Genomic DNA, 23853 nt, shown 5'->3' with positions numbered 1-23853 from the left:
CTTCCCTTCCCAAAAATAGCTGCTGCACCTCTGCCCCTCAAAGAGAAATCCTCCATTTCAAACACTGAAAACCATGGCAATGTACGTTGGGTTTCATTTATTTTTGGAGGCTGATTTTCTATTCTTGGATACGTATGAAAAAGCAGAGTTTGAAAGTCTGAGGTTGCAATTACCAGAATGTATTTTTTTAAATGTATTTCTAGACTTACAGTCAACAACCTACTGAATAAATACACAAATTTGAAAGAAGAGGCAAAACTAATTTACGTGACATCATGGTGAATCAGTATTTTAAAATTCTTTAGATTCAATTTCTTACCAAACAGAAATAAATGACTTCAATTAAGCTGGTTATCTACTGTTACGGCAACGTTGGAGCTGTTTTAATTTTGGCTTTGCATCCAGTAGTTTTAATGGAAATACAGTATCATCAGTATACCAATACCTAAAACGTTAAAAAAACAAACACAACTTTCCTAATAAAATCCCACAGTCCCAGCAGAGAGCTCAGCACATCACAGGTACCTCCACCAAGACCAGCTGGACCTCCAGCTAACTGATTTCAACAACTTCAAGACCATCAAGCATATCCCTCAGAGCAGCTACCGAAATCATCTAGGGCTACATAAAACACAACAGTCGCAGAATTCAAAAGGAAGAGCCAGAACATTATAATTTAAAATGACACTTTCATTTCAGTCAAAAATAAAAAAATGGAAACGAAAAATAGACTTTGTTTTTTCCCAAATTACACTACTGAGCAGTAACTCCCAAGACAAGGCAGGCTACTTAAGCGACGTTAGCTTTATATTTGCAACCTCGACTTTGGTGAAGCTACTCTGAAGTTAAACATGTTTGAAGAGTTTGTAATTTTCGTCCTCTTCCTGTGACATATTTGAATATTATTTTTTTTCCAATTTCTTTTTTTTTTTTTAAATCATGACCTCCTACAAGCAAAACACAAGAGACTGTGTATCCCGGAATAACATTTTCTAATTTTAAACTAACAGATCAAAGACTTTGGAATTTAAAGTTTAAAACCAGACACTTGAGCACTGCTGGAGAACATGACCAACGAGCCGTCCTCAGCGCGTATCCCTGTCCTCCTGTCGGCACCAGGAGGTGCAGTTTTCCCTGTAAATCGTTCTCTGCAGCTGAACTCCAACAAGACAGACCAAGGGAATAAATCCCACATCGCACCTGCCAGTCCTGGATAGCAACTGGCAAAAGAAATGAAAGCCCACGAAGAAATTCACATTACACACAATTCTTTGGGCAAACAACATGCCCAAGGAAGTCTAACTCCCTAGACCGCAGTTGTAGCATGCTGAAATTAAATATCCTTTCACTGTTAAAATTGTTAAATGTATTATCCTCAAATTAAATATCCTTTTATTTTATCCTTCGTAAGCCTTTCATACGACACATAAATCCTGTCTCCAAAATGTTGGTTTGGTCTCTCTTGAATACACCAGTCCACAAGGGCTTGACCACACACACCGTCTGTTGTCAACTGGAAGCTGAACCCGCAGAGCACACACCCGCTTCAGCCTCCACCACTAACGAATCCTGAACTATAATTAATGATCCACTGAGTTGAAGCGGCCTTTACTCCTCCGCTTTACGCTCCTTGCAATGATGAGAGATCCTGCTGCTTGCTTCTCCTCCAAATGGTGTTTAAGTCTCCAAAACCAGAAGGCAGAAACCCCGTATGACTTCCGTATCGGGAAAAAAACAAGAGAAAATGACGTGATAGTTCACTGACCATGAACAAAACCATAAAAAACATCCTGAGAACTACCTTCTTCTGTACCAATCTTCCATCGGCATTTGCCAGCACGTTCATTTGCAATGGATAGGCTGCCACCGAAAGCAAAAACTTCAGGCAAACTTTATTTTGCTCCCACAAAGCGCACACCTCCGCAGCCATACCGAGGCGGCTGCTGTAGAGTATTCCCAAAAAGTGCTCCTCACCTGATGCTTGCCAACGCGTGCAACATCTCGGCATCTACTTCACCCTGAAAGGACCACATGACTGGTTTTTCTCCTCCTGGCTGTCTCAAGGCAAAACACTACTGGTGCAAGTCAAACACACTGGTCCCTGCTGAGGACTCGGGCTTTCTCCTGTTCCCAAAGCAGCAGCCCAGTTCGGGATGCATCGGCGAGCGGAACTGTCCCACACCATCGCACATGACCCAATATGCAGCAGACATGGAATGGTCCCTGGCCAGGAAGAGCCGTGCCATCATCTCCAATCGTGCCGTCACCTCCAGCTGTGCCATCATCCGGATGCTGCCCAACACCTCTCCCCGCAGCTGTAGCACTATTCCACCCATTTTCGCATCCAGCTGCCACCACGCAGTAAGGGGGACGGAGAGGGAACGATGACAAAGCGTGCAGGCGACCACGCAGCTCATCTTCGTGCTACCACGGCTTCTGGGAAAGAACTGGTGAAGATTGCTGCTTATTTGGTTAAAATCAAGATATCTGGCTGGCTTGCTATTCATTTTAGTAACAAACGCTACTCTCATCCAAAAGGGAAGTCTGTTATGATAAAATGTTACGCTCCTGACCCACACAATTTGGAGTTCCTTTATTTTCCAACAACAAAAAAAAAAAAAAAAAAAGGCAAAGAGTCCTCCTGGCTCTGCGTGTCATCTTCCCAAAGGCTGCTGAGCCCTTTCCAGCCTTGGCTCAGAGCCTGGAGTCACTCCAGGCAAACAGGCTCCCACTATAGCTATTTTTGGGAGTCTGTCCCTTCTCCCCTCCGCTCCATCAACACAAACACCTCCCCACGTTTTGTCCGGTGTTACTTCGGAGGTGAAAGTACGGCGCAGGAGGAAATATTTCTAATACTTCCTTTGCTGAAAGGGAGAGAAGCAGGGGCTGAACCAGAGCCAGGGAGGTCGTGGGAGCACCCCAGCCCTTTGGTGTGGGACCGTCACATCGTCACCGCCAAGCTGAACTCCCCTCCAGATGCAACCCGGTCTAAAATCCACAAAAAAAGGGCACAAAAATACACTCATAACCCTACCAGGGCGAACGTACAAGAAATTCTGCTTAAGGCATTCCAGCTTCTAGAAACCTTTATGGCAACTTCCAGATGTGCCTATTTTAAATCCCTTTTTTTCCCCTGGCCTCGTTCCCACCTGTGAGGATTGTTAAGTATAGCCAAAAATTCCTACTGCGTTGCAGGAGTACGTGCAAAAGACGGCCAGAAGTGGACAGACAGCACAGAAATGCTGAAAGTAAAATTACAGCTTTTCTCCAAAAGGTGTTAGGGCTTTTCTGCTCTATTAGTAGACTGGTTGCAGCTTGAAATCACGTAGTCAAAGTTGCCCAAAACTGTGTGCTCAAAGGGAAAGAGCACGAGTGAAAAAGGTGGTTTTATCAGCCACTTCTGGCTGAGAAGCTGGTAAAGGGAGACGTAATAGTTTGCTTCTACTAATGATTGTAATTGTGCAAATACACTTTTGCATAATCACTTGGGAGACTCTACAGGGTCTTGATAAAAGTGACTCCATTAGAACTTTTCATGGGATTGGAAATGAGTATTAGTGACTTGCAGCATCATGATTATTTCAAAAGCCAACTTGGATTCTCTCTGCTAAATTAGACATACAGTGTCATCCAAAAATCTGTAGCAGGGAAGAACACAGATAACGCAAGACTCAAGCAACGACGTCGCGTGCACTCTATTTTTCATTAGAAAAGGTGTATCTTCACAACAGATGCTGGGTATGTATCAATGTCACTAAGCTCTGTTTTCCACAGAAAAGAGAGCAGAAGGATATCCTTTCAGATTTCATTAATGTTGCATGTTATTGAACAAGAACAAACCACAGGAACGTGATGACTGCAGAATGCAGTCCCTCCGTACGTCATGATTTTATACTTTATTCTGCATCAAGCCTATGGTACGAGAAGAGGTAGTACACCTATTAGTCAAAACCTCAGCACAATTTTTAACATGCAAAACAAAGGCTGATGCATCAAGTAAGTTACTTAAATTCCCATTTTCAAGCCATACTATCCACATACAGGGGAAAAAAAAAAAAGTGAATATTTTCCTGTTCAACTACATACAAATACATCATTCCTGGGGCATTATCCAACCCTCACTGAAGTCCCCAGCAAAGCCCCCATAAGCTCTGACCTGTGAAGCATTGCCACCAGCAGCTTCACGGAGAGCCAGCCCCGTATCCCAGCCCTGAGCAGATCCAACTACACAGTGTCCTGACAAAGGGCAGGCAGAAATCTGGGACAATTCCTTAGAGCTGGGCACTTCGAGTCACGAACTGACAAGGCTCCACTCATTCCTTTGCAAATTTTTCACCAATAATCTATGAACAGAAAACACTAATTGTTAAACAAAACAAAACAAAAAAATCTGTTAATGCTTCCTTTTATCCACGGACATAAAATAGTAATGGTTAAACACACATTAAAAAATATCTTTTAATACTTCACATTTCCTTCCATTCTCATATGTTGCCTTTCTGTCTGAAAGAAGGCGAAGCACCCAATTTTGACAATAATCATTACATTTTTTCTCACCGGTGCCTGGCCGAGCTGCCGGCAGCAGAGCAGCTTCTCTGCCACATTCCAATCACCAGGCACAAACCCTTCCTCCTCTGCTGAACTAAGCCAAGAAAAAAGTGGGGCAACACACGCCTTATTTACTTTTGCACCTTCTTAAACATCCGTGTTATCAGCCCTGCCACAGCCAGGAGATTCCCAATCGCTTTGTGCTCTACTGGGATTTCTTGCTGCTAATAACCCCGCCACGACTGGCAGGTCCTTCGTCACCGCGGCGCAGGGGACATCTAATTATCTGCCAACCCACCTTGCTGCACCGCACTTGGCAACTTTTATCTGCCCAGGACAGCTGCGTTTTCCCCCGTTTGAAGGGAAATGTCAGCCCTGGCTAATGCAACAAGACTTAACATCGCTAACGATGCCCCGACACTTTGAAGAAACAACTCAAAGCCTAATTAAAAATTCAGATGCGGTCTCCTGCGCGCAGCCGTTTTCACTGCTCTTCCACCAGGATCTCTCTCTATCTGTTTGAACTGTTTCATGCTGGCAGAAAAAAAAAAAAAAGAAAAAAAAAAGAATCCATGTGGAACAGGATGAAAAACTGCTGCAGTCTTGGGCTTTCAGAGAGCCTTGAAAAACGCTGCTGTAGCTGGACTCAAACCGAGGCATAATCATGTAAAACAGATGAGGTTTTACCCCACTGGTTTCTACTCTGCAATTATTACTAAAGTGAGCACTATTGCCCAATAATAATTAAAAAAATATATATAGTCAAACATTTATCATCCTTCCTTACTTACATTCACTATTGTGTTTCAGCTTCAGAAGCTGGAAACAACCTGAAAATAAAAGGAAAAAAAAGCGAAGCAGTTTTCTGTGCTGTCGTTTGGTTGAGGGTCCACAGAGGTCCAGGTTTCAGACCTGGTGCTGGAGGACTTGCAGTGCTTTTCATCACTTGCTGCATGAGTACCTCACAGTCACCGACAGATTTCTTTGTAAATACCCAGAGAAAGAAGTGGGGAAATGTGTGAAACATGAAATTTCAGATACAGTTGTGGTATTTCAACTGGTCTGCAGTGCAGCTCAGAATGGGATTTCTCTCTTCTAAGTTGTAAATCCACTGTCAATAGCCAGAAGACCATCATGTTAGGAAAAAAAAAATACTGTACTCTGTCAGGGTTTGTTTTCAGAGAGATTAAACAAATGGACAGTTCTGGTGACTGCAACTCTTTACCATCACCCAGAAATCTTCAAAAAACACAGATTTTTCAGAACAACGGTGTCAGGTCATCCTCCCCACATAAACTCCCGGACATCTCCCCGTCTCCATGTCATTCTGGTCTGTGTACAATCTGTTCTTCTTGAGAAACATATGGCCAGACAAGTTATTAGTAAAATAAATAAATAATACGCTTGCCAGTCAACCTGGAGAAGCTCGTACTGTGCATTTGATTATTTTACACAGCGCTACCTCAACTGAGCAAGTATTAACATATATGAAAAAAGAAAATTCAGAGGGGAAAAAATGACCAGCAAACTGCTGTTTTCAGAATCAAAATACTTTTTTCTTTTTTTCTTCCAACCTCCAGGATCAGTAACAGACAACGAGAAAGGGCTGTGCTTCCTTCTCGGAGCAAGTGTAAAGGATTAAGATGGCAGAGCTGCCTTTCAAACTATTCAAGGCCCTCTGGGCCCATACTTTTGGTACTATTTGGCTAGAAACATCAACATGCATTTTGAAAGTTAGAGAAGCACTCAACAATGCTTTTCATCTTCAAAGATGCTTAATCCTTTCAACTCTCACTGCAAGTAAGATAGCCCCACTTTAGAGGCAGAGATGTTACCTTGCCCCACGCTATTAAAAATAGTCCTCACCTTGGATGGCTTGTGCAGATTTAGAGGGTTAAACCTTGCCAAAACCAAACAAAACGCTCACAAAAGTTCTGATTTATTCTTTTCCTGCCTTAACTTCTCAACCGAAGGATTTCGGCTGTTTCAACCAACAACCTACTCTCTAATTTCAACCACGCCAGAAGAGCCAGGATCAGACAAACCAGGTTAACAGGGATGGTGAAACTCCACCAGCAGCCCAGGTCACACCACAACCACCAATTTACTTACAACTTTAGTACAAAGGGGCGCTTAGCTTTTAGTTACTCTTGAGTGTCAGCTCTGCCCAGGAGAATATACTACAGGACTGTCACGCGAGCCGCTCACTCACCGGGCTCCAGCCCTCTTTGAATTATGACACTGGGCTACTGAAGATGTAGACTACGAGTCACAACAAGTAAAAGGGCTGCTCAGACTGGCAGGCGGAGATGCGATCGCACGTCGTCTTCCAAGGATGCAGCCCGCTGCCAAAAGCTGCTCCCTGCTGTCAACCTGTGCTCTAGGTAACAAAAAAAGGAAGGTGATGGTTACGGGTGACTGGTTACCGTACCCGTGTCCTGCTGCAGGCACAGCAACCCCCCCATGAGCCAGTGGCTTCTCCTCCCGCCGCTGTTGCAGCACTGTGTCCTCCGTCCCGCGGGAAGGAGAGGGAAGAGTACGCGACTGCGGTGCGGCTGTTTCTGGTCAATTCAGAAGAAGCACTGACGAATTTCGGGGAGAACCATCAACAGATCACCTCTATTGCTCAGCAAAAAAAAGGCTCACGCACACACCACCCCGTAGCCCGACACGTAAAAGGACACACATGTGATGTTAAGGCACAGCAATGTCATTAACTGGGGTTTGGGTAGAACCGTCAAACGGAGTGAGAACGATAATTAATCAGTGCAACAGAGGAAGTTAGACAATGAATGAACTTTCTGTATAGAATCCCTCCTGGAGGAATAATGCCCAGGACAGTAACGCACACACCCAGGAACCCAACAACCTTCTACACTTCAGTGCACAACCCATTCTATGCGAATCCCTCATATATGATACAAACACATACATTCTAATTTGAAACTTAACCAAGAAGCTGTCAAACAGCTGTCCAAGACGTTCAGGGAGTGATGCATCTCACGAGTTGCCACCTACGTTACATTATCCACAGCTGCTCTATGCAGTACCATTCCAGGAAGAAATTTATATATGAAATCAGAGCACTAACACGGGTGAGAAAACAAAGCATTATTTAAAGGTAACAGTCAGATACTGCGCTCATGCAAATGCCTATAAATAGAAAAGCAGTGGTGTGAGTGCCAAAAACAATTACCAGACTGATGCTGGCATCAGAAGTCTCTCCCATCCTCACTCTTCCTGTAGCTTCAGCCTATATTACAACGCAGACGTACACACACCTCGCTCCTCTCAACAACGCAAAATAACGCGATTTGATTAAAGCCACTAAGTCCGTATTGCTGTCGGACTAATTACTGGAAACACTGGTAGAAGAAGAACGTATCACAGAAGTAGGTACTGCACGGAGGAGACAGATCTCGTTCATAGCACTGATGGCTGCTCCAGTAGAAATCAAATTTATTTTCTCTCTCACACCTTCCGTATCCGTTATACAGGCATTTGAGGCTCAAATTTCGTGGTTCTCCTCTTACCTCTTCCTCTGCTCCTCCACCGCCTGCTCCAGAGGCTCCACCTCATCCTCCCTTCCTGCATTTATGGAGGTTCTGTCTACAGTTTCCTCTTTTCCAGACTCAGAACTCACCCGAACCAACCTCTTGCCTTCACTCTATTGAAGCATTTCCACCTGCTCCTTCACTCATTGGATGCCTCCTCCCCACCTCCAGCTCAGACCTGTCCTTCCTCCAAAGCCCTCTCCCACAATCCCGTCCCGCTCCAGCGCCGGTGACACCACCTCCTGCCTCCTCCCAGGATGTGCAGACGCGGGAGCCACAACTGGCGAGGACCAAAGCATGACGAGAGCGCGCCAGGGAAGCATCAAATCAAATCCTGCTGCTTCCTCCTCTACAATTTATGAAACCAAACAAAACCACAGCTCCCAAACGGTGGGTTATTAATCCTTCCTCTCGTTACCACAACTTCCTCTCCCGACATCCCGATTCGGGGCCTGCCTCCACATCGCCCTCTAAACCCCGGACAACACCCCGACATTTATATTCAATTAAAGCCCAAAAGTGCTCTCGCTCTTCTTTGGAAATCCCCCCACCCCTCCTTTCTGCCCGGGCACCGTCCCGCCACAGCACCTGTACACATCGTCCCGAGCATCCCCGGGATGCCAGCGGGACGATGCGTACACGGATCCCGACCCACCGCCCGGCACCAGCGGAGAAAAGGGTAATTCTGTGCCAGCTACAGCCAGCCCTGCCTGAACAGGCTTAGGAAATTTCTGCCCTAAAATCGAGCAAGAAGCCTGGGCTGCAGTGACACATGTCATAACATTTTTTGTTCTCCTGCAAAAGGTCAGCAAAGAAGCTTCTAAAATCAGGGGAGGTTTGCTCCCACCGCTTTTTAATCTTAAACAGCTGTAATAATGTTACAGGGGAGAGCAAAGGACAGGCTGCGCATGAGCTTGATGGGAGTTACAGCAGCCACAATATTAAGCACATAAAAATAGAGCTCAGTATGAAAAGGGGTTTCAGAGTTTAACTACCAGTTCCACCGCATTCAATTACTTCGGGGCCCTAAATATCCACCTAATAGTAAACACGGTTTGCACGTTATTTGCATCCCTGCCCACCAGCACCCAGATCGTTCCCGACTTCGTCGGTGCAATTCCTGCAAGGAAAATCCGGCTCATCCTGCGGTTCGCTACTGCATCACAGCAACGTAACCACTTTTTATGAGTAGCTTTTTTTAAAGACAATAGGTGTTGAGGCGATCGCATCAGATTTGTTTTTTTTTTTTTTAACGCCAGAAACAGATTTAGCAACACAATTACACCGACTTAATTTGCATTAACCAGAGACTCCAACATTTACAGGATAACACCGTATCTTTTGAGGGGAAATACATACATACGCGCGGCACAGGGAAAAAAAAGTGACTTCCTTGAACCCAGTACAGCAATAATCTACCTTGTTAAGTGAAGTCATTTAAATCCACGTCGTCTTAGCATCAAGGACAAGCGCCAGCTCAGTGTTTTCCCCGGACAAAACGCAGCCCTGGGAGGCCGGCCAGCACAATGACGGTTCGGAGGTGAGAGAATGAAGCCAGTTTAGAGAAGATAAAAGGCCATTTGGGTAGAGACCCCCGCTGATCCTATGAAAGCGTCTCCTTTTCAATTTGGGAGGCTTTTAAAACCGCATTTGCTACTGACCATACCTTCCAGCCAAAGCCCCTTGGGATCTGATTTCACTTTCCATCCCCGCCGAGGGAGGGTGGGCAGCCGATGGCTGTAACGGTACCAGCACCCCCCGCAAGTCCCGCACCCCGAACACCCCGGTGAGATGCAGCCTCGGAGGCCGAGATGCAAAACCACAGCCACCTTCACCCAAACCCAGAAACGAAACTACAGCACCGGAATAAACTTGTCCGAACGCACGTTCGGGCCGGGAAGCGTTTCTTTTACCCGGAGCTGAGCGTTTTCGGGCAGGACCGGACTCATTCCAGCTGCCGGGCAGCGGGATGCTCGGGCGGGGAGGCGGGTCAGCACCGACACACGCCCCGCAGCGCGGCGGGCTCAGCCCCGGAGCCGAGCCCGGACCCCTCTGCAGAAAAGGGAGTTCAGAGCGGCGGGAAGGGGGGAGTTTTCTGCCCGTTGCTATTGTGCGAATTCCAAATAAAACAGGAGTCCCGCCGCCGAGCCGCGCGGGGCGGAGGGGAGCGGGGCCGGGGGAGCACGGAAAGTTTGCGGCGGAGAAGAGAACCCCGGAGGGGAAGGAAAAAAAAAAAAAAAAAAAAAGAACGAGAGGAACCGAGAAAGAAAGGGAAAAACAGGAATCGGGAAGAGCGTGTGCAGGAGGGAGGGAAGCGAAGAGGGAAGGAGGGAAAACCAGGCGAGGCGCGGGCCAGGCCGGGCCGTACCTGCATGGTGACGACCCCCAGCTCCTCGGTGGCGAGTTTCCTCATCTGGGTGGCCAGCACTTGCGCCTCGTCCAGGATGGAGAACTCCGCCTCGGCGGCGCCCAGCCCGCACAGCAGCGCCAGGCACAGGAGGCCGAGCGCTCCCCGGCCCCGCGGGCGGCGGCCCCGGGCGCTGGCGGCGGCCTCCTGCCGCCCGCCGCCCCGCGCCATGCTGCCGCGGCGGGAGAGCCGCGGGCACCGCCTCCGGCCAACCTCCCTCCTCCGCCCCCCACCCCGCCCGCCGCCTCCCCCGGACTCCCGCACCGCCTTCCCCGGGCCCCGTTAGGGCTGCGGGGCGGCCGCCATGCAGGGGCGGGGGGGGGACGGCGGCGGCGGCTCGGCGGGCGGGCGGGCGGGCGGGCGGCCGCTGCGCGCCCGGCTCCGGGGACACTACGCGCCGCGGCCCCGCCGCTCGACTGAGGGCGGCTGCGGAGAGACGCAAAGTGCGGAGCGGAGGAGGGAGGAGCGGGAGCGGCGGGGCCGGCAGCGGAGTCGCCGCGGGGGAAAAGGGAGGCGTCTGGTGCCGCCGCGCTGCGGGCGGGGGCAGCGCGGGGCCGGGCCGCCCCCTCCGCGCCGCTCCCGCCCCGCCCCGCCGCCGGCGGAGGGGCCGCGCTGCCCCCCGCGGAGCGCGCTTCCTTCTTTTTTTTTTTTTTTTATTTTTTTTTCTTTTAAACTTTTTAAATCTCCCCCCCCCCCCTCCTCCTCCTCCTCTTTCTTTTTCTTTTTTTTTTTTTTTTTTTCAATCAGGGTGCACTGTGCCTGCCGCCTCTCCTATCCTGGAGCGCGAAGGGTCCGTCCCAGGCGGCACCACGCAGCCCGGGCTCGCGTCGAGCGATGCGGCTTGAGGAAAATGCTCGTCGTGAAACAGGGGTGGGAAATGAGCAAACGAAAGGAACGCACGCAAAGCCTAACCCACTCGGTGGCACAAGAACGCCAGCCATCCTCCCGGGAAGAGCGGCACGGAGCCCTGGAGAAACACGGCCTTTGCGTGACGAAGCACTGGGGCAGGAACAAAGCCAGGTTGGGAACGATGCAGAGAAACCCCTTTCCATAACCTCTGCTCATAATCCCATCCACCTTGGAAGCGCCGTGCGGGCAGGCGCATGCCAACCGCTGCGCCCAGAGATGCGTAGCAGCGTCTTTCTCAATCCCTCATCTTCCTCGCAACTTCCCTCCTCATCACACGCCTCATTAGGAACACGGTAGAAGCCTCACGAGCATGCTGGGTTGTGTTAGGAAAACACATACAAGGGAATAAAATTTGCCAAATGAAGGCAGGAGTCCTTTTAATTTGCACCCGGCAGTGGGTCCTGCCCAGCGATCAGTGAGCCCAAGAAGCCAAATACTGGGCACCTACGAGATACGTACCCTCTAGATTTACTCCTCATTAATTAGCACTTTACATCAAAACCCTGCGAACGTATATAACTTCTAAATAAATCTGACCCATAGTGACTAGACAGCTTAGATATCCACTTCCCCAGTGAATTTTTTTAAGTCTTGCCAGAGTCACTCATGTCCCATAGCAGTAAATTCCACGACTTAACAATTCATCCCATAATTAATACAGTGGTTCAGTGTCCAAGTGGAGACCAGTGATGAGTGGTGTTCCTCAGGGGTCAGTACTGGGACCAGTGCTATTTAACATCTTTGTCAGCAACATGGACAGTGGGATCGAGTGCACCCTCAGCAAGTTTGCAGATGGCACCAAGCTGTGTGGTGTGGTGGACACGATGGAGGGAAGGGATGGCATCCAGAGCGACCTGGACAGGCTGGAAAGATGGGCCTGTGAGAACCTCATGAAGTTCAACAAAGCCAAGTGCAAGGTCCTGCACATGGGTCAGGGCAAACTCAAGCACAAGTACAGGCTGGGCGGGGATGGATTGAGAGCAGCCCTGAGGAAAAGGACTTGGGAGTGCTGGTGGATGAGAAGCTCAACATGAGCCGGCACCGTGCGCTGGCAGCCCAGAAAGCCAACCGTGTCCTGGGCTGCACCCAAAGCAGTGTGGACAGCAGGTTGAGGGAGGGGATTCTGCCCCTCTGCTCTGCTCTCGTGAGACCCCCCCCTGCAGTATTGCGTTCAGCTCTGGGGCCTCCAACATAAGAAGGACATGGAGCTGATGGAGTGGGTCCAGAGGAGGGCCATGAAGATGATGCGAGGGCTTGAACACCTCTGCTACGGAGGCAGGCTGAGAGAGTTGGGACTGTTCAGTGTGGAGAACAGAAGGCTCCGGGGTGATTTTACTGCGGTCTTCCTTCCAAAGGGGGCCTACAGGAAAGCTGGAGAGGGGCTTTTTACAAGGGTGTGTAGTGATAGGACGAGGGGCAATGGCTTTGAACTGAAAGAGGAGAGATTTCGATTAGATCTAAGGAAGAAATTTTTTACACTGAGGGTGGTGAGGCACTGGCACAGGTTGCCCAGAGAAGCTGTGGCTGCCCCATCCCTGAAGTGTTCAAGGCCAGGTTGGATGAGGCTTTGGGCAACCTGGTGTCGTGGAGGGTGTCCCTGCCATGGCAGGGGGGTTGGAACTGGATGATCTTTGAGGTCTCTTCCAACCCAAACCATTCTATGATTCTATGATTTTCTATAATCGTATTCTATTTTCTTGAACTGTGGTTTCTATCTGCTTTAAGAGTTGATTTTTTGACTTCTCCCCAGCACTCGGTGCCAGCAGCAATTCCCCATCCCACTTTGTTGAGAGTGGGAGCTGGGTCAGAGCCAAAACCCTTCTCCCATGGGACAGGGCAGTGGCTGGGCGGCATCCGCTGGCGTCTCTCAGGGTCAGGTTTTTACCTGCCGCTGTTCTTGTAAGGGACATCAGCAAAGTTCTCTTTCATTTGATTTTAATAAATGAAATTTAATTCTTACTATGCAAAAGCCATATCAGTTTATCCCTGTCTTTTGTTTATTTAGGTGATTTATGGGTCTAAAATAATTTTTTTTCAGTTTTCCTGTGGAGGACTTCTGGCTTAGCGAAAGCAATCTGAACCAAAATGACATCTCTCAAAGCTGCCATAATCTGTGTCTTGTATTTCTGTTGCTAAAGCAGCATTTGCTACCTGAAAGACAAGGAATTTTCCTTCCACCATGCTGAAGCTTTTGGACTTCTGTTGAAATATTTTCCCTGGGCCCGAGAGAGAGAGAAGCAAAACTGAGCCAAATTCGCTCTTAGCACTAGTCATTTTCATATTAACCTTTTATGTTTTTTTATTATTAGATTCACTAGTAGTGTAGGACACAAAGGTTTTAAATTATAGTGAAAAGCCACGTGGTTTTCAGACATCTTGGCTAAACTACCCTTATTTTTTTATTTTATTTCTGACCTTAGTGGCACATTTGCAAAGAAAACTCCATCTCTGTACACATTGTTACATAAAAAATTATCAAATCAAGGTCATAGCTGGAGCCAAGTCAGTAGCGAGCTGCATCGCAACACCACTGCATTTATCCACGTCATCCAACTCATGCACCCGCTCGTGAAATCACAAGGTTAATGCTACAAATAGTCTTTCTTTTGATTTTTTTTTTTTTTTTTTTTAACAAACTAACCTCAGGAAATGAATGAGGCAATTGTCCTTCTGGTTCCAGAGCCCCGGGATCCTGCTCATGGCGAGGGAACCGACTGAACAGGTTTAACATTTTCGTCTACAACCTGAACTCATTTACTCTACAGCCCTCCAGGCAAACCCGGACTCCTCCTGGAGTTCCCATATGCTTCGTGCCTCCCCGGACCAGCTCGCCAGCTTCCCGCACAGCAGCGGTTAGCAACCCTTCCTTCCAGCCTCCTTGCCTCCCATATTTATGGAGATGATGCGGAAAGCAGCCCCGATGCAGAATTGCAACCGAGGTAACCGTCAGTGATGCCATTTCTACGTGAGTTCTACACGCTCTCACTTTCACGCAGCAAAACATTTCAAGAAAAACAGGAAACATCTCCCTCCAAAATGCCATAGGGGAAAAAAGAATAGGAAATCTAAAAAAAAAAAAAAAAAATTAAAAAAAACAGATTATGTGATCTTTGGAGTCACAACGCATCAGTCAAAACTGCTGATTCAGACAACCAGATGTTTATCGGCCTCTCAACCCAGGCTGGTCTTTGACACACTTAGATGTCAGGCTGATACAGCTGTGGATTAAATCAGCCCTCTTTTCCTTTAGGATAAGCCTTGGAGAAGAGGAGGATTGCCCTTGCTTGGTGCTGTAGGGTTGTGGCACCCCCAGAAGTGGAGTGTGTACGCGCTGCAGGCTGGAGAGGGAGAGGACCGGTGAGATGCAAAGAGAAGAAGCCTCTGCTGTGCTGCCAGCATTCAGGCACAAATAACGCAGCCAGGAAGATTTGCAAAAATGAGGCCACGCCAGGAATGTGTCCCTTTTCTGTAAAGAGCGAGAAAAGGGTGAATCTGGGGTTGAAGTGGTGGAGTATGGGAAGAAGAGGAGCATATGTCAGATATAAATCCCAGCGCCGTGGTGGGAGTAGACATGCATTTGACAGCAGCATGGGCAGATGCCGAACAGGTCAGCACATGGCAACGCTGGGAAACAGAGCCAGTGAGACGGCTCCAGGATAGCTGGTACGTGTGACGGCACCAAAAAGCACTATTTCTGTCGTGTGGGATTCAACACGTACTAAATCAAGGTTCATTAATTCCATATATCCCTCTGTAGAGATCATTACCTTATTGACATATCTTCTAAAGGTCCTTTACAGGTAAATATTTAATTTATATTTTAACAACTGTCATCTAACTGTGTATACAGGTACAGATCTGGGTGAATACAGAGGTCTCTTTGGTGGCACTCCCAGGCTGGCACGCTTGCTTCGCTTCGCAGAAACCCCCCGTGCTCTCCTACCAAATCAGGAGCATCATGTGTTGAAAAAGCGTGGTCTGACCTTTGGAAAATCTGCTTGAAAGTGACTCTTCTTTTATGATATTAATCTTCACGCCTGCAAGCTGTACAATATACACTCCAAAAAATTACTAGGTAGACAGAATATTTGTTTGGCAGCCTCATATCTTCAGCCCGATCCCCTCTCCCAGTCCATCGTCCTCTCGCTAACTGGTTGTGTGCAAACTGTGCCCCGCAAAGGCAGAGTGATATTCAATCCTGCACTGAGAAAGGAACTGAGAAACTCCCTCTCATTTCTAACCCCAAAGCAAAGACTAAATTTAGTGTTTTGGTATAAATCCAGATCGAAAAGAGAGAAAATGGAAGTTTGCAGGAGGTTACAGGTTTTTGCTTTGCTGCAATCTTCCTCACGTACCTCACAATTTATCTGCTTTGGTTTTACTTTCTCATCGGACTCCTTTTCTCTTTGCCTTCAGTTTGATCGTGGCAATCAGTGGGCTGTACCCAGGCTAACTCTGAAGGGCTCACTTCCCTCCTCTTGATGCTCATGTTTAGTTTCCCATCCCTCCCATTATATTTTTAAATATTTTCTCCTCTGGAAGTTACATCTTTGTGTTAGTTTTGGCTACAGTTCTTGTTTTCTCAGTAAGTTTGATCTTTGCTCACTCAAGAGTTACGTGTTGAACTTAAGGACATTAGGATTAAGCCAAGGGTAGCATCTCTTATTCTTTGATTTAGCACAGAATATTTCAAGTAGCAATCGATTAATGCATCTGGGAACTGCTTCTCTATACCTTGTTTCCTTGTATGCAGATTACAAACTGTGTCATAGATGGGAAACAACTGTTCCTTGAACGTTCTTCATTAATTACTGATGGGGACAGCATTTGTGTAACCATGTTCTTACGTCTTTACTCCATACATGTGCCCATTTTCACATATATCACACAGTAGCACCTACATCGCTGTAGACTCCAAGTTTTATCTCATCATCAGTGCAACATCTGCCCACCTCATCAGTCATTCCCCTATAGATTACAACCAGTAATGAAAATGGAAAAAAATGCCTTGGTCGCCTCCCTGCCCAGCCCGGGTCTGTCAGTGTGCCTATGAGAGTGTTCTTTCCATAGCACCATCATCACCAGACAATATTTTTAATGAAAGCCATCATGTGTGTGGTGTGGGATTTCAAAGTGAGCGTTGTGCCCAGCTGTACAGCTCGGAACTGACAAACCCAGTACCACCAGCCCAGCTGTATCACAGCGTTATTGGTGTGGTCTCCTTTCAGGTCAGCTAGGTTTGTACCCAATTCTGACTCAAAGATGATGTAAGGAAGCAAATGAACTCGTAGGCTTCAAACTGTCATCGTTGCTGGGCTGAAATTTTTAAGCAAGTGCAAAAAATGCCTAAAACTGCATGTCAGGAGTGGGGCAGAAGCCAGGAACGATGGTATGAGGGGTGAATAATGGTGGGTAGAGCTAACTTAGCCCACCTGGGCAGCTCTGCTGAACAGGGGGGAGGCAGAGGCATCCCTGCTGTGGGGAAGAGACGGCCTCAGGAAGGGGTGGGTTGGGCACTGGAAGTGGGTGGAAGGGCCCAGGGAACTTGGTTTGCTGCTCGTGCTGGCCCCAGAGAGACAAAATGGGAGATAAAGCCAGAAATTTTCCTCTGCAGAGCTTTCTGGTACTCCAGCATTTTCTTACCCTTCCCTAGAAGGAGTTATTTGGGATCTGGGCACAAAGACATCTCAGCACATGTTGTTTCTCCTGGAAAAGAACCGCTGTGGGAGCATGGAGTTACGAGGGAAGTTCGTGGTATAGGAAAAATAATAAACACGATTTATCACAATGTAGAAGAGAGTGAAGACGGTGTCGGAAAGCTGCAGGCAAACAGTTTGGGAATAACATAACCATAAAAGCAGATGGCATGGCTTTTTTTTTAACCACTTGTCCAGGAGTCCCTGGCAATTTATAAATCATGACCTTTACACAACCACGTAATTACCTGTAAGAGAAGCAGGCCAGGTTGTTAGGATGTCAGTAGTTCACCAGGCACAGGAGATGTCAGAGATTCACCCTGCTCTTGCCACACCACACCTGAACGTTACCGAGGTTTCTGCTGTGCTTTCCCATACAGACTGATCCGGGGCAGCAGGCGGGTGAGCTGGAGCTTCTTCCAGAAATCGTGGTCCCGTAGGCTCACAACCTCATCCGAACTCCAGACTGATGAGCTTTCCTTACTCCAGCAACCTGATGCCTTTGGCATATCTCCTTTTCCTATGTGATAACCTGGGATAACCTCTTTTAGCAGCACGGCACCCAGTTCAGGGAGCGACTCCGGTAAGGAGTAACATGGTTCATTAGACAGTAAGCAAGCAAATTGTGAATGAGAAGCAAACTACATTTGAGACATGCTTAAGGAATTCTTTGAATACCCATAGTTCTCCCTTGAATCGAGACCATACGGATTATTAAGCATTTTTCATGCTTACAGATAAAAGGACATGCCCCTGCTGTGAAACAAAGGATACAAATTTCTAATTCACATTTTTTGATCTCTTCCTTCTTCCATGGTTCTTCTCTTTCTGTATTATGTTTTAGCTACACACAGCTAATGGAAAGATCATAGAATCATAGAATCATTTAGATTGGGAAAGACCATTAAGATCATCGAGTCCAATTGCCAAACATGAGTAGGAAGACACTGTTTGTGAGATTATTGCTAAAATCAAAATACTGTGTGACTTGCACTTCTTCTATAATTTTAGGATAATCTGAAAAACGTTTCTAAACATAGCATCAGATGCCTTCTCGTTTTTTTAAACCTGTTTTTGCTTTCAATATCGTCTTGCATCAGCAGTGCCCTGCGTTGGGATGAGCGCACGTTCCCTCAGCAGCAGATGCCAGGTTAGACCCACAGGAACCACTCACGAGGTTCCAACAGCTGTTGACATCATCTATCTCGGGCACCTCTCATTCCATTCAGCATCAAACTTTTTACTGATCACATGAAAAATATGTACCTCTACCTTAGTTACGAGAATATCTGGCTTTCTTTAGTAGCTACACGTCCATCTTGGAGCTGCCAAGACTCCCTGATTATATGCAAGCCATAGTTTTTCAGACTTATAATTTGGCTAAATCTGGCTGGATTTTCATAGGTGCATCAAAGGGCAGACTCTTGGCCAGTGTGGCAGAACTTCAACTTCAACTTTTCTCTTTTCTCAACAGAACAAGTTTGTTTATAGTTTTCTATAACCTCATTTGTAGAAATGGCTGAAGCCTTCAGCGTGAATAGCTTGGAGTCTAAAGCAAAAAATAGCTTGGAGCTTTCCAGCACAAATAGGAAAAAAAACCCAAACCTGAAAACCTGGATCTTACCGCTGAGAAATGGCAGGCAGCCTTGGGAACAGGTACTGCTGCCGGCAATATTTGTAATAATTCTGATACTCTAATCTCTTTATCTTCCTTCTGCATCTCTTCTTTTAACTTCGTGATGATGCCACGGAATTCATGGCACCAAAATATGGGGCTTTTTTTGTCTTTTCTTTTTCCTTTGGCTTCATCCTCAAAATTAAAATCGCCTAAAAATTAAATTTTTATTATTAAAAAATTAACATTTTTATTAGAATTAAATTAAATTTTTAATTTTAATTAAAATTCATTTTATTAAAATTGAATTAAAATTTTTATTATTTGAAAAAAGCAAAAGTTCTGGTTTACCTTCCATGCATTCCAGACTCCCATCTTGAGACAAGGTGTGGTTATCCTCTCTCTTGGCTGAGGGACCACGTCTTACCACAGGATGGAACATAAAGAGCGAGCACTACACAGATGTTCCCTGTCTTGCCATGAACCTGCTGTATACTGGGAGGGTGCCAGTTTTTCAGTGATGTGAACGGTGATTTTTAAGGGCATAAGAGGATGATGTCCCATGGGACCAAAAGAGTGTCACTTTGTTCCGCTGAGATCAGTTGGATGGAAATATTTGTAGCGGTGACCAGGAGAACGTGAGAACCATCCATCTCTCTCCAGTCTCTTGGGAAACACTCTGTATCTCAGCTGTCCCTCATGGGGATTCCTTCACACCCCTAATCTGAACCTGCCTCTGAATGCTGAGCAGATACTTTGGACGTGGTGTTGCACTGCTATTAATATCGCCGTCACCGAGGGCCCGGCTGTATGCCAGGCAAGGCTTGTAGGGCAAAGTAATCACTTCTGCTGGACCTCCTGATATCATTTGTGGAGCACTTTGTAAACAGGCTGACATGATCTTGGTCTCCAAAAACATGCTCTCTAACGAAGCAAACGATCCAGCATGCTCCTGGGAGCAGAGCAGTGTGCCTCGAAAGCCTCCTGCCCACGTGGCCATCCTCACGCACATTAGATGTAAATCTCTCAACTCCAGCACGTAAGAAGCTCAAGAGTTGTAAGCAAGCAGGAGGAGAGCCATGCAGTGACAACATGCTCTCTAACACATTTAACCAGCCCATCTGGATGAGGGATGTGGCCAGTCATGAAGGAAGTCACTGAGGAGTGGTTTTGTGATTCAGGATTGCGTATTCAGTAGGACCCAGGTCCCTCCTTCTCCATCTCCCACTGTTCCAGGATGTCCTTTCTGAAGTTATGGACAGTGGAGCTCCACTTACCATGCTGGGTGACAGCCATGGTGCATCCTCACCTTTTCAGGAGACAGCATGATGGTGTCCACCTCAGTCAACAACTTTGTCTACTGGGTACATCACAAAGCACCAGGTTTCCAAGCCTGAGCACCGGGCTGTGCTCCTCTGTTGTGCATTTTATATTCAACAACCATCAATTAAAGTATAATCTCAAAAACGAAGGCCAAAATCCAGAGCTCTTTCCTACCTAATGAACACCCTCCTCTGTGCCTGGAGTCCTACCCTCCCCATCCTCCTTCTCTGCTCCAGCACATCTGGAATTCCTTATCCTTTAGCAGCCAGGCTGCAAGGGGATCCTCACCAAAGCCGCTTGCCGTAGCCTGTGCTCCAGGAACACCTTGAGCTGGTTATGGTCTCTGAAATTAGGCCATCAATAAGTGGAATTTTCTTTTATTACATTTTTAGGAATACCTAATGTGCACCTAAATAAATGCCTAAATGACACCATCTGCAGGTAGTTACGTTTCCAGTGTATCCAGCTCAGTGGTTTGAAATTTGTCCACTCATTAGGTTCTACAGAAGTAAAGGAAATGTGTGTTCTAATAGCTGAAAAATACTGATTTGAATGTCTCTATCTTTTGAGATATGAATGAAAAGGCATAATTTGCCTTCTTCTGGGGAATGCTGTCAGAGTGAATTCGAGTCAGACCATACACAGGTACCAAAAAGAAAAAGAAAGAAAAGTAAGGAAAAAAAAAGTAAGAAAAGTAAGAAAGACAATATATGTGTCTTTTTTTTGGTCATTATTTTTTCCAGAGAACATTGCTATCTTTTGTTTTGCTACAGCTTTTACTACTTTTTATGATCTACGCCTTTTCTTTAAACCCCTCCGAAAAGTATCCCCTACAATCTCATCACACCACCGTGATTATACGATGTCCACTTTTCTTAGTAGAATTTACTCCTGCAAAATCTTAAACTTGTGTTATCACTGCAAATTGCAGGTATCCTGTGGACAGGGTTGTAAACTCTGCAAAGTCAAGACCACATTTAAGTGTAGTAATTAATTTTGCTACCAGTAACAGTGAGAGAAATATAAGTGTGCCAATAGAAATGTTGGAATGCGCCTGAATCTGGAATTTTTGTAACATTGCAAGATTAAAAAAAAAAAAGATTATTTGAGAGAGAGATTTTCCTGTTTAATGGAAATTTAATGACACACTCACTTTAGACTTAACATTTTTTGACTGATCATCTAAATAAGTATGCCTGAACTGAAAAAAATAAAGAAGCCATTGAAGAGAGTGGTTTTTAAGTCTGCATTTGGAATATAATCATGTACTCTACACTACTTAGTCTACCTGTTAATTAAACAGCTCATTTATAGGTTAGTTAACTAACAGCCAAAACATGCACCTCTGGTATGAACCCAGTGAGTCCAGCCACTTCCCTGCTCTTAAAAGATTTTTCTTGAAAAAACAGCAAATGTCAATGTCAACCGTGATGACAGATCGTACCTCCAGACACGCTCCTCCAAAATGTCACTTGTGACTAGATGAGATGTTGTTTTGAGTACGGCAGCTAACGAAGAAGCAGAGGGAAGAGTGATCTCTGCGTACCTGATTAATGTTGTGTTAAACTCCATGCCTCCACTGGGTTTTTTTGGCTCATTCTTTGTCCATTGCTATTTCTTCTTCGTTGTAGCAAGTGCCAACAGAAAACTCTGATCCTGCCACTATTTTGCTATATTTAGAGTACACAGACACTTATCTGAAATTTTCCTCTAACCTAAAGTTAGACGCGTATATAAGTCATTATAGGTTTGAAGCCTTAGTTATTTTATTAAAGATAGGCTTTTAAAGGAAAATATATAGGAATAGATTGAAATTGCGTACATTCTGTGAAGTCTAAAACCCCAGACTGCATTGCCTCACTAGACATCATAAAACTCTGTAGCTGTTTCTTTCTTAAAATGTTTGAGATGTGCTGCAGAAATCCTTTTGAAGGCTGAAACAGGTATTCTATTTTTTAAATGGAAAGCCAAGAGGGCAAGAAGCGAAATCTTCACATTCACATCACTTCTCTGGTGTTAGTGATGTAAAATTCTAGTTTCTTGGGAACTGGAAGAGCTGGCTAGAATAAATTTTACAAACTGGGAAGAAAGAACATTTCTGTCTTTGAAGTTCAGTGATGTTTCGTTAAGCAACACGGCTCTGCAAATCAGATATTTCTTTTCTTTCTTAAATCCATTCTCTGCTCATTCTTTTAATTTGATTATTGACATCATAATCAGAATGCACTTTGGCAAATATTTCCAGATATTTCCAAGCTGCACAATATATATAGTCTAGACTTAATTAAAGAAACAAAGAGTGAAAAATCCCAGCTGGTTTTCTTTTTCTTCTTCCGTCAACAGGATTACAATACTTATCAGTTTGGCTCTGCTGTCTGATTCTTATCACAGATTTCAGCTCCACCGCCTAATGAACAGCTGAGATGTGGTAAAGAAACAGACCTTTATTTTTCTGGTTATTCATGCCCTTAATTGAGAAGGTTGAATCTAACACATATGAAACAGCTCTTGTTAGGGGTTTGCATTTAATTGTCCCAAGGCGTTATTTGCAGTCCTTCTCAGGAGTGAAGACAAAAATAGGGTCAGAAGGAAGACAAGAACGATAATAACATTTTTAAAGGTTCGTTTAGTAGATTGGCTGGTGACATCAAATGCAATACATAATGTAATCATAGCTTGACTTTGCTTTTAATTTTTCCCTATGCAGATTTTGGAAGCGTGGTCAAGAGACCACATTCATGGCAGAAGTGTTTGAAGGCCCTGGAGGATATATCCTATTCAAGAAGAAGATGGGAGTTCACCATTAAAGACCAAAAACCTAGTAAAAGTACAAAGGCCTTCCAAACATTGGTAATGAATCCTTTGTTAAGATGTGACTGAGCTCGCCTAAAGTTTTTGCATGTCTTCGTTGCAGCAGGAGGAAGTTCAAAGAAATGTAGTGCAATGATAGCTACGTCCTAATGAGATCACAACTCCACAGGAAATATTACAGTGATTTGGCTAGTGTGTATGGGCACCATTAGCCCTCCCAGCAAGGCATCCATATGTATATATAGATTCAGTGTCCCAGCAATCAGCAGAGCATCCTCTTTAATCCAAGTGGCAAGACTCTATTTTGCAGTCTGGAGGGTCCATTTTGTAGACCGTTGCCACCACAGATGTTGAGTTGCCTTATGGCAACCATGAAGTCCACATCAGTTGTGGGTTTGCCTCACTCCCCGCTTGAAAAACTACCTTATTCCATGCTGTGAATGTTTGATGAATGCTAAATAGCGCAATGCTGTCCATGAGTTGATGGAGATGATCTTTAATCAAAATGAAATATCTAATGCGTGATGTTGCTTTAGCATGAGTCATTACAGAGTGGGCAGTTTCCAGGTGCCTGCCTCTACCTACTCACAAATTAATAGGAACTGAACGTTACTGCATTATGCAAATTGGTGGGGACTTCCCACAAAGCCTCTTGCAAATTTACTGCTAATGATTCATCAAAGGTGGAGGAATACTTACCATTTATAAAATGCTCCTGATACCCTTATTGGTTAATTATCCACTCAATAACACTGTGCAGCCACTGTATATATTCCAACAGTCTTACTGGAAATGATAGTATCTTTAAAAGCAGAGAAAAGCAGAATAAACCATGCGTCGTACTGGATATATATATACATAACGTGTTGGACTCAAGTGGTTGCAAGGAGTCTGCATTCTTTTGATCATCTTATCACCAACGGCCCTTTAAAATATGAAAGACATGTGCAGCCATACCTCCTGCTGTTATAAACAAGGCAGAGACAAATG

The 23853-nt window shown here is 45.7% G+C and overlaps 1 protein-coding gene across 1 annotated transcript in view; it reads right to left on the bottom strand.

The window, feature by feature from the left end:
• CACHD1 (cache domain containing 1) overlaps positions 1–10680 on the bottom strand; it is a 115193-nt gene extending 104513 nt beyond the window's left edge. The window contains exon 1 of the mRNA XM_086617440.1: positions 10471–10680. Coding sequence (XP_086473566.1) covers positions 10471–10680 — 210 coding nt within the window. The remainder of the gene's footprint in view (positions 1–10470) is intronic.
• Between the last annotated feature and the right edge of the window lie 13173 nt (positions 10681–23853).

This window comes from Tauraco erythrolophus, chromosome 10 (genome assembly GCF_009769465.1).
Source record: "Tauraco erythrolophus isolate bTauEry1 chromosome 10, bTauEry1.pri, whole genome shotgun sequence".
Lineage (NCBI taxonomy): Eukaryota > Metazoa > Chordata > Aves > Musophagiformes > Musophagidae > Tauraco > Tauraco erythrolophus.
The sequence above is the reverse complement of the archived record's forward strand: the minus strand, read 5'-3'. Positions and strand labels throughout refer to the sequence as shown.